The sequence below is a fragment of the Protomyctophum parallelum genome (assembly GCF_964188405.1).
Source record: "Protomyctophum parallelum genome assembly, chromosome: 17".
In the NCBI taxonomy this organism is placed as follows: domain Eukaryota; kingdom Metazoa; phylum Chordata; class Actinopteri; order Myctophiformes; family Myctophidae; genus Protomyctophum; species Protomyctophum parallelum.
In genome coordinates this window covers 21,843,283-21,861,205 of record NC_139719.1, presented here as the reverse complement: position 1 = coordinate 21,861,205, position 17,923 = coordinate 21,843,283, and the positions used below count along the sequence as shown (strand labels likewise).

Genomic DNA, 17,923 nt, shown 5'->3' with positions numbered 1-17,923 from the left:
GCCATGATGTATTGTGTTGCAAGCCATGTAATGGAGTTCTGTGTGTCTCTCTCTCTGTCCAGTGACATTTTGAAGCACCATGGTTTTAGTGAGTAGATGAACACAGCACTATAGAACTCGTAACCGGTTCTGTCTTTACAATACAACGGTCTTCCTGTAAGCGCAGATTTAGTCGACAATAATAAAATAAAATATGAGAATTCTTGTTGGGAGTGACTTTGAGTTTTCTTTGTATCATCCAGAACACTGGATGATACAGGTATACAGTCTGCTTTGATGGTCATGGATTATATCACATCACATTTCTTGATAATTCCAGCTAGTCAGTTAACTATAAATCATCACACAGTATGCAAGTGAATCTAGTGCCTTGGGGATGGTTATTCGTATTTTGTAGTGATAGAATGTTTACATTCCCCATCAAGAAAATAGCCGATCTACAAGCTCACAACCGCTGTGATGGGTTGTGATTTTGCAGATCTTCCTAGTTTTGGTGTAGAGGGTAAATAAAGAGAAGACCCCTGGGGGACACAAGTAAAACCCTTAACACATAAACCCTAGCATCTCAATAGAGCCCCCCAGCACAGAGTTCCCCATTCATTTCCCCCCATAGACTTTTTCCAGGCCTGTCGTCGTCATGGAAGGGGACTTCCGGTCATGTCAAAACGGGTGAACATTCAGTGGAAATAGGCTAACATTCTGCTATTTGACGCAATACCAATTATATATCAAAATTTGAATGACCTTTTTTCTTCTTTTTGTTATTCAGACAACCAGCAATGAGTAAAACGCTCCCCCAAAGAATTGAGTCTCAGTGACACATCTAGGGGCCACAATCTGCATTCAAAGATTTTCCTAGAAGCTTTGTCATTGGTCGAAAAAAGAAAAGAAACCCTGCGGAAATGACGAACCAAGGCAATCAGGAAGTAGACAGGCAAATCGACCAATGACAAAGCTTCTAGGAAAATCTTTGAATGCAGATTGTGGCCCCTAGATGTGTCACAGAGAGTGACATTTTTGTGTTTTACCCATTGCTGGCTGTCTGAATACAAAAAAGAAAAATGTAATGTTGACATATTGCTTTAATAGCTACTTTAAATCTATTACTTCATCAATTCAACTTTAAGTAGTCAATTGTGATGAATAACCTTGAACATCAAAGATCTTTGCAGAAAATACTAGGGTTGGACAAAATATTTATTCTCACGATTATGTTACCTCCGACACTCGCAGAGGCAAACAGTACAAAATGTTGCCACAAAAGGAAAACAAATTGATGGAAAAACAATGAGTTGGCAGCCCTAATCCAGTCCTGTGTAGCCTAAAAAATAATGAGCACAACACCACATACACATGGAGGAGACATTGGAATGTGATGAGTAGCAGTTCATACACCTCTGAAGCTGCTCAAATTAACGACCTGCTACATCAGCGATCACCGCTCCAAGTCCAGGTGTAGTTAATGTATAAACCCAAACAGAAAATAAAAATAAAAGGAAATAAAATCTTTAACCCAAACAGAAAACTTAAATAAAAGGAAATAAAATCTTTAATCAAATCATTGCAATATCTGAGACTCGGCCCTGAGATCTAGACATGGACAAAACATATTAAAAAGAATAAAACATATTTCCAATGCTGCAATTCGGCACAACCATAAGACGTACAACGCACACACCTGCGTGAAATGAAACCGTAACATTGAGGATATAGCCTTTTAAGACACACCCATCAAAAAAACATTCCCATTTCACAGCAACAAATAAAATAAATAATTGTAAATCATTAGAATGGCACAGATCACAAGACAGACGTGTTGTGGGTTGATGAAATGTGGGTTACCCCTCCCTCCCCCAACATCCCGGGTGTGTTAACAGGACAGTCAAAGCTGGCAAAGCGATCAGACGTCTGCCGGTGTATCAGTGGGACATTCACAGCTGCTGTGATCCATCCTGCACAACAACAAGAAAGAGCTCCAACACTGACTGGCCCCACTCCCAAGATGGAACAACACTGCCCCTAGTGGTGCAATGTACATAGACGTTTTCCACCAACACTGATCACAATGACGAATGCCTCAAAAAAGAAAATGGTGTGAAGCAAAACAAGGCTGGCATAAAGGTGCATCCGATCCTAAAGCCAGACATCAACATCCAGCCCTGGACATGCTGGGTAGTGGGTACACATTTCAATATGTATTGTTCATTAGAGTTCAATATTGTTCATTTGAGGTCCCAGGTTAGGTTTGTTTGTGCCCGTGTGCTCTGCAGGGGAGCAGTGTTGTTTCGGTACTTGATCTAACAGACCTTTTCCATTGTTTGCAGCAGAAAAATACATACAAGCTGCCTTTAGTCACCAGGATGTCCAAAGGAATATACATACAGAAAGCTGTCTTAAGTAAAGCTGGTGGGGTGGGGAAAAAAACTACACCTAAAACTGAAAAGGTTCTGGTTGGACAAAAGTAGGCCCAAGTCAAACAATCAAGCAAGTTGAACTGTGCAGAAATAAAAACAGCCATTCTTATCACGTCGTTATCACATCCGATGTCAAAAGCAAAAGAGCTGTTGTAGCAACCCCAGAATGCGTTTGAGTTTGAGTCTTTTAACGCCGAGAGAGTAAAGAAGATGCACGTGCTTGGAAATGTATAGTGTGATGCAACAATGAGTGCACTGTGCCACATTCAGTCGGCAATGTCGGCGGAGTGTGTGGTGCAAAAATGTCGTCACCAAATTATAGTCGGAAAACTGAAACATGAAATGAACTAGGGCGGTGGCGGCAGGGGCGGGCTGCCGCCCAGCAACCCAACAGAACCCCCACCTGCACCTGCTAACGGTGTACTCCAAATGGAACTATTCCGGGCCTCCCACCGTACGTCCACATGTGAACAGCTGCCGGTCTGACCTTCGTCTATACACTCTACAGGGAACACATTCAAGCCTGATGGAACAACAAAGTGCTTTAAGCGAAACACAAAACTATGAAAAGGACCCATCATCACGACGGCGAGGCGTGGCCTTGTCATCGACGAGACGACCAAGTTCTCAGCATCTACGGTGACATAGATAGATGCCGTTTTGGAAACACCGTCATGATAAAAGTGCCTGGACTGTAGGAAGAATGAGAGACAGGGGTCAGTCAGGTTAGGAGGACATAACTGCAGCTAGTGTGACAAGCATTTTCCATAAAGGGAGGAAGGTGAGGTTCTGCTCCAAAGTGCTTACTGTAGAAATCCCGTTATTTGGGGGCTTGGTTAACATTCAAACACACAGAATTATTTTCCCTACATAAAGCCGTCTTCATACCTAGCCACCATCACATACCCAACCACTGACCAATAGTGCAAGTACTGTGTGTTTTGTAGAGCTTTCTCCCCTGCTTTGCAAAACAAAATATTCCATCATGCGTGAGAGATCGAGCGCAAAAAGCAAAACCCTGTTTGAGCTGATGGCATTTTAAAATGGATTGTGAAGGAAGTTACGAGGGGAAGTTAAGGGGTACAGCAGGTCACAAATTGATGATGTCGAGGATAAACGTGGGGTCGTTCCCACACTCAACCCGACGTGACCAGCACTTCATTGACTGGCTTAAGTGGGCAGCATCGGATTACCTAATAACTTAAAAAGAAAAAACACTCACATAAATCGAACCTCTTCAACAAGTGCTAAACGAGAAGCCATTAAGAAACCTCTTGAAATAAATAGCCAAACAAGATAATCACATACTTAAAAGTCTTACAAAATTAAATATAATTTGATTGTAATTCAGACTTAAATTATTTCTTCCTTTAAAGAGCGAGAAAGAAAAAAACTATTTCCGATAAATAATTACAAAGCGATAAAGTCTGCAAAATAATTTGTATCGCTCTGTCCAACGGTGGCCTTGGTTTGGAGGCCTGGATTTAGAACACCCGTCGATGGCCTCATTTGCAAGCCTCTGCTCATTGCTGCCCCGCAGGTACTGGCTAGACATTACTCGGAGGGAGTCGTCAAGCCCACAAAGGCCACGTCTTCCCAGGTGGAGTGACGACGGTGACAGAACAGTCGGAGAGTGAGGAAGTGTCTGACTTTTGTGGTCTGCCGAAAGTCAGGCGACGATCAATGGAATCCACAGTTCCACGGGCAGGAGTAAGCAGTCCCCCCGCGTCTCCTTGCAAAACATTGCAGATGAATGCCTAGAGGAACAGGGGGAAAGAAAATGTGGCTTTTAGCAATGGTTCAATGAGGAAGATCTCTGTTGTCATACAGCTGGAGAGGCCAGCTCATCTAGCCAATCTCTGCAGCCATTCAGCCAATCAGGCGATTGGACTCCGCCTTTAAATATCACTGCCTCTGACACTTTCATTCTCTTATCAGCAACCCACCTCCATCCCCAACTCTACTTGGAAGGAAGGAGGTTCATCTGCACTGCCACCACCAGCATCTAGGCCCCAATGGGGGGGAAGTTCTCCCTATTAAAAGCTAATCTTATTCAATAAATGCAAATGGATCGCCAAAATGTTAGGAGGAGAGGACACTGGAGAAGCACGGACATTTGAAGCCTGAACCCAGGACCTTCTAGCTGTGAGGCGACAGCACTACCGACTGTGCCATTTTATTTTTTTAATTCTTCATTAACCGTAAAGGATTTGGATTTAATTGATGTAATTGCTTGCAACCGTCACACACAATAGGTTAACAGACAATCAAGGACAAAGAAAGAATACAGTATGGTGACAATATGGCCATAGACTTTCCCAATGTGGTCCCCCCTTTAAAAGAAATTTCCAAAAAACGAATTACTGCAAACAACTTACAATTACATTATTTGATATGTGATTGCACAGTCTCCATGTGTTAAAGCCAAGTGCTGCTTGAATCTCCAATTTCAGATCTACAAGCTAACAACACATCAATCCGCAGGCTAACTAGATGTCTAGATCTGTTGCTCTTTTTTGCATGCCACACTGAGGCCCAGGCTACACATATATGGATCTTTTGTAAAAAGGATATTTTCGTCCTCAGTTTTAGAAAAAATCCCTGCCCATAAGATACCCGAGTCCACACACAAACGCATTGAACACAGGATAAAATCACTGCAGTAGCAGGTTTCAATTGTAGTTTATATTATATTTGATTTTATATTTACACTTATGACGTTATGAGGTACCAATCATATTTTTTAAAGAAGGAATAAGTACCGCATTTTAAAAGCCTCCTAAATTGTGAGTGGAAGTGGAACATGTTTCTTTCATTGGCTGTCAGCATGTCACGTAAATCTCCAAATCCTGACTATCAAAAAGTCTATAAAAAGACACTTTACCATTGCTCTGGCGACTTGGCAATTCCTGCACAGAAAATAATAGCAGAGTCAGACCTATAGGGCCAGTGCATAGGGAGTAGTTTCACTCAGAACGGGATATTCTGGTTGCCATTTTTCTGCCTACCAGTAGGCTAGTAGGCTATAGTAGTAGGTTGCTAGGCTATATTTTCCAGCTTCACTGTGGAGACATATACCATTGTAGATATAAAATGAAATAAACATATACTACAACATAGTTTCACATGGCTATGCACAGCAGCACACACCACGCATAGACTTGTTGTTGCAGGTGTAGCCTACTGCAATGGCATTTGGCCTGGGTCCTTATTTGGTAGGTTAATATCCACAGTTTATCTATCTGTAGCGGTCCGCAATTAACCTCAAGCTTTGCTTTTTTTGTTTTGTTGTGATAATCCTCTCTACTATAGAGTGTGCTGACCATATAAGGAGTTCCTCCCTGTCCCCAGTTAACCCCTGGGGGTCACAAAACCTTAGGTTTCGTTTTTGGCTCTCTATCCTGATTGGATGAAAGGCTTAGGTCCCAGCCAAAAACGAAACCTATGGTTTTTTGAGTGAAATCACTGAATATACCTTTAGCAGTGATATATAAACATGAACTACAAGTGTAGTTTCCTTGCAGGCGCAAGCTGCATTTCTCACCTAATTATAGTAAAATTGATATGCGCTAATAAGCGGTGACGTCATCGTTTCTCAAAAGCTCCGTTTCGTATGACTACACAGCTCCGGATATTTTTGAAAATCTTCACTTATTTATCCGTTTCCAAAAACATCCGTTTGAGTGAAAACGCTGTTTAGCAAAAGATCCATATATGTGTAGCCTGGGCCTGAGTGTGTGATTATCCTTGCATGATGCAAGCTGGCCAAATTAAATGTCAATTGGGTAGTCAATCAGTATACGTTTGTGTCCCGTGTACACCAGTGATTTGATTTAAATGACATGAGTCATCTCTCCAGACATAACGTCCGTAAAGTTAAGGATTTATATCAATATAAATCTAGTCTGAGATGTCAGTTGATGTCAGTCCCTTTGAACTGGATTGTTGTGCGCATTTCACCATACATGCAGCAGGGAGAGAGACCATGATCATCCCAAATGCAATGACGTGCAATGCAAAGTGGCAAAATCATTTGCGTCACAGACAGTCTGCAGCCTTGCGCAATCAGTCTACAGACTTGTGCAGGCAGACAGTCTACAGCCTTGCGCAGGCAGACAGTCTACAGCCTTGCGCAGGCAGACAGTCTACAGCCTTGCGCAGGCAGGCAGACAGCCGCTGCTTGTTTTGACAGGCTGTCTGGATGACGGATCATGTACGTGTGAACAGTACAAGCGGATTGACTCTTATAGGCCACTTTCTATCCGACTGGGTGTGTGTGTGCAGACATGAACCTTAACACTGTTGCAACACGAGCATCTGTAAAATAAACCAAATGGTGATCGGAAATACAAGCAGCGAGCGAAGCGGCCATTGGTAATGTGAGAGGCGTATACAATTTCTTTAACCCATTTAGACCTAAGTTCGATTCTACAAATGTCTTCTGAATCCTGAAAAACCCATGTTTCTATGTCAGCCGTTCTCAAACATGTTCAATGTTCATGTCACAAGAACACCCAAAAATGTGTAATATGAAATTGGCCGTCAACCCCCATCTGAAAATATGTAGTTCCAGTGACTCCCCAGGAGCAAAGATTTGAGTTAAAAACGTTCGCCCTGAAAGAATATATTCAAACATTTGCACCACATTTTCACGATTTTTCAAAAATAGTTCATAGCGCGGCACTGTCTCGGTGGCGCGCTATGAGCTTGTAGATCTGCTATTTTTCAATAGCTAAAGTATAACATAATGCTTAGGACACCAAATGGGGTTCCCGCCCCTAAATGGGTTAATGTAAGTGCCTCAATGTAATGTAAAGATTTGATCTGGACTGTATCAGCAGGCGCTCTATATTTAATGACCCTGTTCTTGCTCCAAACAAAACCTGATTAGTACATGGCTTGTTGCGTGTGTGCCTACAGCAGTGGTCCTCAAAGTGGGGTCCGAGGACCCCCAGGGGTACTTGAGGGAGTTCCAGGGGGAACCCAGCTAAATGATAATTTGTAACCAAATGGACCCTTATGGGTCTGTAACTCAGAGAGTGTACAAAAGGAAACAAATGGACCCTAGCACGTCCATATGGTTCCATTTGTACACCCTATGAGTTAAATTAACAGTGGTTTTACAATATAAATTGGGGTACCAGAGATAGAAATGCCATTAAATCGTTGGTTCGGTGGCATAATGCGTGTGAAACTGGGGGTCCTTGAAATTAATACGTTTCGGAATCACTGCTGCCGTAAAAATCCTCCCTTATCGGGGTCACTGGCATATGTTTAATAAATGTTGATTGACACGAAAAAGATCAAACAAAATAAGCCCTGGGGACTTATTTGTTTCCATTGTGGTCCTAGTATGTATTCAATTCAGCCATAAAGGACACCGCCAGTCATGCATCAAGCATGACTGTCTGGGACTGATTGTATGTTTTAAATCAGGATGAAATAATAGCGTACAGCTGCAATTCATCCACGTCAGTTTAATTGGCTGCATGTTCTCATCCCTTCGAGCCATTACTCAGCCCAACGAGAGAGCCTTATTTTGATGGATTGTGATTGGTACCTTTTAGTCATACCCTGCAATACACTGAATGTGTTTTGAAAAGTCTAATGCAGTTATCTGGCCCCTGGAGGTGTCGTGGTACATGACACATGCGGTTGTTTATAGGCAGACGGGCAAAAACCTTGCATCTCCACATTGCAATTTGCATTTTTGCGTGATCTTTCTTCTTCCAAAATAATTAATGACCTACTTCATGATCACGCAAAAGCAGTGAAAATAGCAGATCTACAAGTTGTGAGCTTGTATATATGCTATTTCCACCATTTTTAAAATGTTTTTAAAGTAATAATAAAAAAGGATTGGTTTTGTTGGACATACAAGGTTCCCACCCGACAGCGTGTGTGACATCATGATACTTACCACATGAGGCTGGATTCGTCACCTGTCATTCCGTCTGGTCCCAGGGGGGGCTTTCAATGTCTTGTACTAAGGAGAGGGGAGGGAGAGAAACCAGAGCTCAGTGTGCAGGAAACTGTCACGACAGAGATCTTTTTACATTGATTTATTTAAGCCATTAGACCTGAGACTGATTCTACAAATACCTTCTAAAATAAAATAAAACTATTTAAGAAAAATGCAGATGTACAAGCTGCCATTTTTTAAGCCATTAGACCCGAGACCGATTCTACAAATACCTTCAAAAATAAAAAATATTTTTTTAAAGACAAATGCCATTTTTGAATAACCAATGCAAAAATCTACACTATTTTTTTTATGTTTCGAAAATCACAGCTGTACAAGCTCACAATGAAGTCATCGTGATTCGACACATTGTGAACTTAGATCGGGTATTTTTGAATAGCCCAAATATTAAATAGGGTTTAAGTGGTTAAAACATTATTTCCTCTGCATTCTTCAAAGAACGATCAAACATTTACAGACATTAAAAAGGTAGTGTAAGTAATGTTTCATGTTTAAAACAATTCGTTTTTTTTGTTAATAAACGAATGAAATTGGAAGTAATGACACAAAGAAGACAAAATTGGAAATGGAACACTGAATTGGGTGAGATTGGCAACCAACGTGAAAATGTGTTTTTCTGTTCATTAAAGAGTTGGAGAGACTCGTTTCAGAAAATCTCTAGTTACATCATTTGTTCTTAATGGCGACGATTATAGAGCGTCGCAGTGTCGCTCGCTTTCATGACGACGCCAGGCCCAGGAAATAATTCCCAATGCATTTTTCCCATAGACATTTCAAAAAGTATTTATTTAAAGACCTTTTAAGCGTTGTACGAAGCCATCTGAAGTCGTGACTCGTGACAAATCATGACAACAAACTCAATATTTTGGACCAAACAAATAATTACAAAGAAATTACAACAACAAAAAAGAAAGTGTTGTAACCTTCCGTTCTTTTCTTCTTTCTAATTCTTTGTTTGGCCCAAAACATTGTGTTTATTGTCATGATTTGTCATGACAAGAGTTGGCTTTGTCTGCGGCGTAAACGTCTTTAAATAAATTTTTGAAAAGGCTACGAGGAAAATGAACGGGAATTATTTTCCGGGTCTCCCGAGGGGGCGGGACTGCGACGCTCTATAGCAGGGGTTTTCAACAGGTGGTCCGTGGACCACTGGTGGTCCGTGGAGGTATTGTATGTGGTCCCTGACCATGCATTTAGTAATGTAGCAAAGTATTTTCTTCCACGGAACAGAACAGTGCACTAAACGTCTGTGCACTGTTCCATGGAAGTGTGCCAATGTTATCAGAATTACTGGGAAGTCTGAGGTTAAGACATTCCACAGAAAAGGCAGTTAATTAGAATCTCAAGAAGGGTGTACCACTGTACCAGCTTGCCTGAATGAGTCATCATTATTAGGAAATGTTAATGTGCCCATATAATCATGTCATCATGTGCTATATCTTGCACGTATTTGCCATTTTTACTATATATATATATTACTATTTATTAAAATAGTTCAAATAGACGATAATAGCCATAATGTATCTGCTAGTATTTTTCAAGATAGTAAAATATGGAAAAAAAGGTTTAGGGATAAAGGTTAAGGCACGCCCAAGATAGGGCCACATGTGTCAGTACTGTATATCAGTTAAGTCCGTGGACCATCATTTGAGAAACAGTATAAGACATGGGATGCATTCCATAACAAGTGTTACGAAAGCACTAATCTTAGCCCATATCCCATTACTGCACAACAGTGGTCCCCAGGTTGATCCTTAGTCAAGGTGGTGGTCCCTGGTTCACAATCGGTTGAAAACCCCTGCTCTATAGAGATCAACGTGTCCGTTTAGAGACATGCCTACTAATACTATAAACAGGCCACCGCCTTACGTTGCATATGTAGCTCACCAAGAACGATGTTGGTGTGAGATTCATCAAAAATATAATATTGTTTAACAAGCATAATATCAAATATACACACTGCATGAAGCAAAGGGAAAGGAAATGCAGCATATTATGAGAATGTGAATCTCACTAAGCTGATGAACTGCATGTACTCATTTATCACATCTCTTAGTTAGGCCACCATTATGTTTTGTTCATAGAGGTGGAACATACTACAAAGCAAAATGAGGCCAGGGCTTGACGCTTAGCATTTTTCCAAGTAGCACGTGTGCGACTAAGTTGAAAAATCTAGTAGCACACAAATTATTTTAGGAGCACGATGAAAAGTTATCAAATAATGTGTTTTTGAGGGGCGCTAGCCCCTCCTATGTATAACGGTATACATAGCTTTAGTCCCCACACATCTCATGATTTGCCATTGACAATGAAAGGGGAATTCAGGTCAAATGTCCACTAAATCTTGTCCCCACACGTCTCAATATTTGCCATTGGCAATGAACGGAGAAATTTGGTCAAAATTCCACTAAATATGACGTAAATTATACATCAAAACATTAAATCCCATTGACATTGAAAAGAAAATGTCATATGTACGTCATATGCAAACGAGCAAATCAGCTATTAAACCAATCACAGCTAGGTATTCTGATGTACGAGATTATTCATGATGATGTATGATGGATGATAAGAGTGTCCCTCACTTCACCCAGGTGTGATTTTTCTTTATAATGTAGTGATATGAGGTAGGGACGGGCAATATGGCAAAATATTATTTCACAATATCTTTTCAGTAATTATCAAAATATTGATATTCATCAGGATATAATTTTTATGTTTATTTTTATATAATCTATTTAACCAATTTGTTTTTATGCTGATAGACTATTTGTTTTTTTATGCAGATCTGCAGATCTGATACACAGCTACAGTAGACTATTAATTTACTAAACTGGTAACTTACTCGGCTGCCTACCGTTGCTCGTTAAGCAGGTCACACAATGGATGGACCACTGATATATCCAGCCAGGTCGATGATTACTAATATCATTCGTGCTGTGCAACACATGCTTTTGTAAGCGACGCTAAGGATTGTTTTGATCGATAATAATCTGTCATGTGCGTGCGCGCGTGCACTCTTCATTTGTGCGTGCAGTGCACAGTGTTTCTCCCGCGTTTGGTTAAAAGTTGGCGTTCGAACTTTACAAATAAGTTTAGTATTCAACGCTATCATGCTGCGTTCACTCTGACACTGTGTGCTGCCAGTGCCTGCGAGGGAACAACAGACACACAGCACATGAGCACAGAGTGCTAAAAGGGGGAGGGCCGAGGGAGGTGCGGTGGAAGGGGAACAGATCTTCAAGCTAAAATGCATCGAGCCTCGACACATCTTCACGTAGATCTGCTCTTTTTGGTGAACGACACCGCCGTACTACAAATATAAATGTATGTATAGAACTGAAACTAATAGAATGTGTATTGCGGGATCAGAGCCTTAATTGTCTTTATCACAATTGAACGGTCAAATTCCGTAGTCGTACCAGTGCTACAAATTTAATTCTACAACTCGCATAGTGCTATTTTTAGTAGCATATGCGACTACCTAGTCGCACTGTCGAGCCCTGAATGAGGCATCCAAATATTTTTGAATGTATGAATGCAAATATTTTAATATTTGAGGCCACGCCCATTTGCAAATTATTCATGCTTACCTTGTGCTTTTTGCACTTCATGGAGAAGTTGTCCTCTGTGAGCACACAGCCTGCAAAGACAAGAAGAATGAGGATACGACGGTGACTCACCCAGAAGATTTAAGCAAACGTCAACCAGCCCCCGCATGCTGGTTTTGCCTTTATGGCTGCAATAATAACATGTAACAGAGCACAAAGGAGCTATTTGCAGGAATAGACACAAACACACACACACACACACATGCAAGCACTTGTTCCCAGGTAACTACACGCTTTTACATGGTAATCAGCATAATACTATATATACCATAATACGCTATACATGTCTGAGGCACTTTTCGTTCTATTTTTTTTTAAAGAGAACTTCTAGGACTTTAAGGACTTGATGTCCATGTAAATGACTGGGTTTGAAGATATCAAATAGGCCATAACTCCAGATACATGAACTGAAAGGTCGGTCAGCACCAACATAACATTTAAAGACATCTATTGGCGTCTAAATCTTTTCAAAAGCCTGGCTGGGAGCGATCACATTTCATTGTTCAGTTTTCTGACAAGGTGTCTCTTGTACTGCACTGCAACAGAACCTCTCCAGATCCATGCTGAAGTGTGCTTAAATCAGCTCAGGGTCAGACTGCTGTCAGGACACAGTATAGTCAGCTGTTACAAACCAGCTTGGGAGAGACAATGAAAAACTAACGTGTCTTGACAGGGTTTGATGAGGTCAGATCAACATATGGAATGTCAGAACAGGTCAGCTCCATATATGGAGATCTAAAGGTGGCAGCGGTGGCAGTGTCTTGAGTGGACAGGGTTTGATGAGAGAAATAGCAGATCTACAAGCTCATAGCGCGCCACTCGTGAAAATGTGGCGCAAATCTTTGAATATATATTTCAGAGCGAACATTTTTAACTAAAATATTGGCTTCTGGGGGGGTCCCTGGAACTACATATTTTGAGATGGGGGTCCGTGGCCCAATGGAGATAATTCTGGGGGAACTTGACATGAAAAAGGTTGAGCACCACTTACACAGAAACATGGGTTTTTCGGAAAGGTTTAGACTTAGAAGCCTTTTTTTTAATCGACCTCAGTCCAAAATGGGTTATGTGTGAAGGTGTGATGGATACATGTTGTGGAGTGGGCAGCACTCACCTGACTCCAGGGCACACCTATAGTGGTACTTGCAGGGGCAGCCTTTGAAGAAACAGCCCAGTGTGGCACCTGAGCCGTGGCAGCCAGAGCACATCTGAAAACACAGCCCCAAGAAAACACATCTCAAGTCATTGTTTTTTATGCAGATCTTTTCTTTTTTTTTGTAACAATCAGACCACATGTGAGGTCATGACAAGAAGCAGAAGACATTTAATAGGGTTGGGTGATATCATTTGTAGATGATTTGTTTAATAGTGAAACACTCCCATCTACTATTGTACAACAGTCAGTGTTACTGTATAATACAGGGCTTGAGAATAATTCATAACATTTTGTTGATTATAACAAAATTCTAATTGTGTTGATTCGTTTATAGGATCTTTTTTAGATGGAGTTAGAGGTTCGAATCTAGCTTTCGATATATTTTCAGTTAATTGCCCTGCCCTAGCAGACAATTCCTAATTAATTCCCCAAGTATAAATTAACTACAAAACAGATGTCTGTCTGTTTTGACAACAATCTGGAATAGAGGGTATGCGCATCATCGCATGCATAAAGTGAATGGCAAATCGAGTGGCAAAGTGACTTTAACATTGTTTAATGAAAGCAGATTGGACTTTTCTGTTTTGATGTATGGACTGTCATGGCCAGAAAGTACTTTTGTGCCACTCAGCATAACACGCGCATACCCTCCATTACTGGCCTCCCAACTTTACCGTTTCCTGGGCAATCGTGACAGCCTCCTCCAGCCCGTAGACTTTGCCCTTCACCAGGAACACGCCCGTTGACCATATGCCGCAGTCCTCGTGGAACCAGTACTCGCAGGGCTCCAGGGGCACAACGGGAGGGCTGTACCAGTCCTCCTCCTCCTCTGTGGGGGCTGTATCCACCCTGGCCCTCTTGGCTTCGGGGCTGCCACAACGCTCGCTGCCATCGGCCGCCCACCGCTGACTCCCCGACGACGACGGGCCCTTGCGCTTCGACAGATGTCCTTTCGGCTTTCGCTGCCACGGTATCAGTGGGTTAGCACGATTTCTGCCCCTATCGCTGCATAGTGAGGAGTCCGAATCACTAATGTCCTCCTTCTCCTCGTCCTCCTTAAGGCCAGGCGACGTGCTTTCTGGGGTTTTGGTGCTGGGCTGGTAACCCTCGGGGTAGTATGGCCCGTGGAGGTCCCCCAAGTCCATGGCGTTGGCCGACTCTCCGCACAGGCAGCAGACCAGCGACCGGCGGTGCTGGCTGTGGGCCGAGGCACGACCCAGTCGCAGACAGGAAGTGCTGGGCACGGCTCCGGGGATAAAGCCTCCTCCGGAACGGACCTGGCCGTTTTTCAGCCGCGTCTGCTCCTGCTCGGGGTAGTTGACGACGGTGCAAAGTGGCGACGACGACGGCTTGACTTCCCTGCGGATGAAGGGGGAGAAGGTGTCCAGCCGCGGGTCCCTCTTCTCTTCCTTGTAGTTGACATATCTCAGCCTGATCTCGGGCTCCCTGGGGGAAAACATGGAGGACGGCATCATGGGTCGGAATTTCTGTCTCTTCTTTTTCTTCTTCTTCGGGGGAGGGGACACCTTTTTTGTTTTTTGTGGGGTCGGGGGGGTTCTGCTGCCTGCGTTATTGTCTTTGTGCTTGGCGGGGCTTTTCTTTGGAGATTTCGCCGGTGGTGAGGATATCCTGACTGCATCGATCTCTGTCGCGGCACGATGTGAAACGTGCTCGGGCTGCTTCGGTGACTTCTTGCGTTTAGAAAGCTGAGGGCTGGACTTCAACGGTGGCTCAGGAACCGAGCCATGGTTTGCCTGCTTGGCGGGGCTTTTCTTTGGAGATTTCGCCGGCGGTGAGGAAATCCTGACTGCATCGATCTCCGCTGTTGGAGCACGACGTGAAGCGTGCTTGGGCTGCCTCGATGGCCTCTTGCGTTTAGAAGGCTGAGGGCTGGACTTAAAGGATGGCTCAGGAATCTTGCCATGGTTTGCCTGCTTGGCGGGGCTTTTTTTTGGAGATTTTGCCGGTGGTGAGGATATCCCAACTACTGCATCGATCTCCGCTGTTGGAGCACGACGTGAAGCCTGCTTGGCGGGGCTTTTCTTTGGAGATTTTGCCGGTGGTGAGGATATCCCAACTACTGCATCGATCTCTGCACGACGCAAAGCCTGCTTGGGCTGCCTCGATGGCCTCTTGCGTTTAGAAGGCTGAGGGCTGGACTTCAACGGTGGCTCAGGAATCAAGCCATGGTTTGCCTTCGACTTGGACCTATTGTGTACATGAAAGTAAGGACTGGTCTCTGGAGATTGTTTGGGTTGTTGTGAAACATCCCCTTGCTTGTTCTTAGACTTCTTGTGGACACGCACTCGAGGACTGGGCTTTTTGGGAGGTGTGCTGCTGTTGTGGGAGGTTTTGGAATCGTTGATGGTCTCACATTCTGAGGTAGACTGTTTGCAGCCGTCAGTGTTGATGCCGTTGGGTCTTCTCCGCCTCTGCGGCGTTGCCGCTTTCGGTTTAGTCTTTTTGGCCGAGACAGGCGCTTTCACGCTCCCTTTCTTTTTTGAGGTCTCTTTCTTAGGACTCACAGCCACAACTTTCGAAATGCTAGCTGCGTTTGGGGAGGCCCTGGGTTTTCTAGCAGTATGTATGCATGCCAGTGGTTTGTACCTACTGGCATTAATGTTCATGACGATTGCCTCCAACCTCAACCCTCTACCGGAGCGCATGGGCAGCTCCTTTTTCTGAAAGCTCTTCTGCAGTGTCGGCACCTTCCCGTTTAAGTGAGGAAGCGTGGACTTCTTCTTGGGTTTCTCCTCCAAGACCTCCGACAGGAAGTCATCGTCCTCAGTCAGGTCGATTAAGGGCTCCAGCACGGCCTTTCGTCGACTTCCTGTTGACTTGCACTTGTTGCCGGCGCCGGCCGTCACCGCGATGTCACCGCCAGACGTCACACCCACCAGGGCCGCAGGCTGGACGGACTCTCCTCCGTTTACCCTGTCCCAGCAGACGGCCTCTTCGGCGGTCTCCACAATGGAGCTGTCCGCACTGGGGGAGCTGGAGGCCTGAGGCAGTGAAAACACAGCCTCCACGTCGTCCAGTGAGGTAGCAGAGGGGGAGACGGGGTCCTCGAGAGGACTGGCGTAGTTCCCACTCAGCGCGCACAGGTCTCTAGCGTGCATGCCGTCCGGGATGACCACGGACCCGGGTGTTCCAGAGAGGAGGAAGAGAACTGTGGGCTCCCCCATATTAGCAGCAAGGCTGTCGGGCAAAGGCTGAATGCAGTCAATTTGAAAATTGTCCATACCGCCGCTGTTTACTGTATCCTGAGTAGTGCCATGTTCTGTCCTGCTTTGTAGACATTTATCCTGATTGCCATCAATGGAAACAACCCCGCCATTGAACTCGTGAGATTGCTGCGTTAAACATACTCCCACTGCATTCTCAATCCCTTCCTGAGCCTGGGACAAGCACTGAAAGAGTTCCGTCTGTGTGGCAAGGTCCAGAGGACTATCAGTTTGCTGTAAGTAGTGTTGGCTCAGCGCACAGCCGGCCTCGCCGAGCCCCTTCTCTGACTCATAAGGGGGCAGGGAGAACTTTCCGATAGACGGTACACCATATAGTGCTGAATGCTGAGACAGAGAGTCATGGGTGGAGAAGAGGTGAGACCTGCTCACATAAGAGAGGGTGAGTGTAGTGTTGGAGAAGGCATTGTCTGGTTGAATCTGATCCCCCGACTGTAGTAGTCTGCTGTCCGAGGGTGCCGTCTCTAAGAAAGGTAGTCCAGTTATGCTGTTCCCGGAGTGAGGGTACCAGTTGGTGTTCCTAACCATTTGTAGGGCCTCCATGGAGCTGGCATTGAGGACGCATTCCTCACTCTGTCCGGTTACGTTGATCACAGTGGGGATGCTGCAGGTGGAGAGATCCTGGGGCTGTAAATCATCTAAGCTCCCGGGTGGTTGCTCCATAGCAACTACAATGCAACACAACAGAGAAGAGAAATAAAGTTAACAAGTGTACTATTAATAAGAAGTTTATTCCCCCCCCCCCCCTCCTTTCTTTTGATTTTAGATTATTAAAAAAGTTAGCTAACTAGGTTCCAGTTGGCTAGTATCAATATACATACTGTATTTGAAGTCACCTACCGATAACAACCTTTTGGCTGCTTCCCCCAGCTGTTGTTTTCTAAAGTGCTACAAGTCCCAAGCGGAACCCCGCAGATAGGACCGGACTGTCCTCGGCGTATCTGACCCGAGTCTAGCGTTAACCTTAGCCCCCGGAACGTGGAGCAGCTCGCATCTAAATACGTCTATCGTTAGCTTAAAATAGTTTAGCTCATACCCTGCGCCTCACTCGTTGAGACCGCGAGGGTGACAAGTGGACGGCCGGGATGTCACGTCCCAGATAATCAACTAAGACCGGTTTCTTTTTCACAATATTATTGACCGACAACATCGTCAGGCGAACTCGTCCCTGTCCTGTCCTCACGCTGGGTTAGCGAGCAGCTAATGCTAATGCTAATGCTAGAAGGCCCCGGGATGGATGAAACAAAGGCAGTAGGGCTACTGTGCTCAGTGCGCTAGTGCTGCTGCTGTTGCTGCTGCTGCTGCACATAGTGCACAAAACTTACCCCGGAACGGATGCTTTGAAACGGACAATTTTTTAAGAATCCGCCCCGCCCAACATCGCTTCCAAGAAGCCAGCCACCGGATTCGTTATTAATAATAATGAAGACTTGAACAACAATTATGAGAAGCAGCAACCCCCCAAGATTATACTAGGGGGAAGCAGGAAAACAAAAAAGATCTAGTTTTCCTGACTG

General features: G+C 44.1%; 1 protein-coding gene across 2 annotated transcripts; it reads right to left on the bottom strand.

Annotated features, from left to right (window-relative positions):
* Positions 1-1,188: 1,188 nt before the first annotated feature.
* LOC310874307 (uncharacterized protein) lies at positions 1,189-17,923 on the bottom strand. Of its 2 annotated transcripts, none has more exons than XM_083787058.1 (6): positions 17,732-17,923; positions 13,839-17,074; positions 13,123-13,216; positions 11,991-12,040; positions 8,335-8,400; positions 1,189-4,171 (listed from the first exon to the last, which is right to left on the bottom strand). In XM_083787058.1, exons 2-5 carry the CDS (start codon positions 17,067-17,069, stop codon positions 8,353-8,355), a joined length of 3,423 nt encoding a protein of 1,140 aa, XP_083643184.1. In that variant the 5' UTR covers positions 17,070-17,074; positions 17,732-17,923; the 3' UTR covers positions 1,189-4,171; positions 8,335-8,352. The 2 variants fall into 2 exon arrangements, with proteins under 2 accessions (XP_083643184.1, XP_083643185.1); XM_083787059.1 differs by lacking the exon at positions 17,732-17,923 and adding an exon at positions 17,247-17,601.

Coding starts and splice junctions, on each gene's coding strand:
- LOC310874307 (XM_083787058.1), bottom strand. CDS start 17,069: ATGGAGCAACCACCCGGGAGCTTAGATGATTTACAGCCCCAGGATCTC. Junction 13,217..13,838: donor TCACGATTGCCCAGGAAACG/GTAAAGTTGGGA, acceptor CTGTGTTTTCAG/ATGTGCTCTGGCTGCCACGG. Junction 8,401..11,990: donor TGAAGTGCAAAAAGCACAAG/GTAAGCATGAAT, acceptor CCCTCTCCTTAG/TACAAGACATTGAAAGCCCC.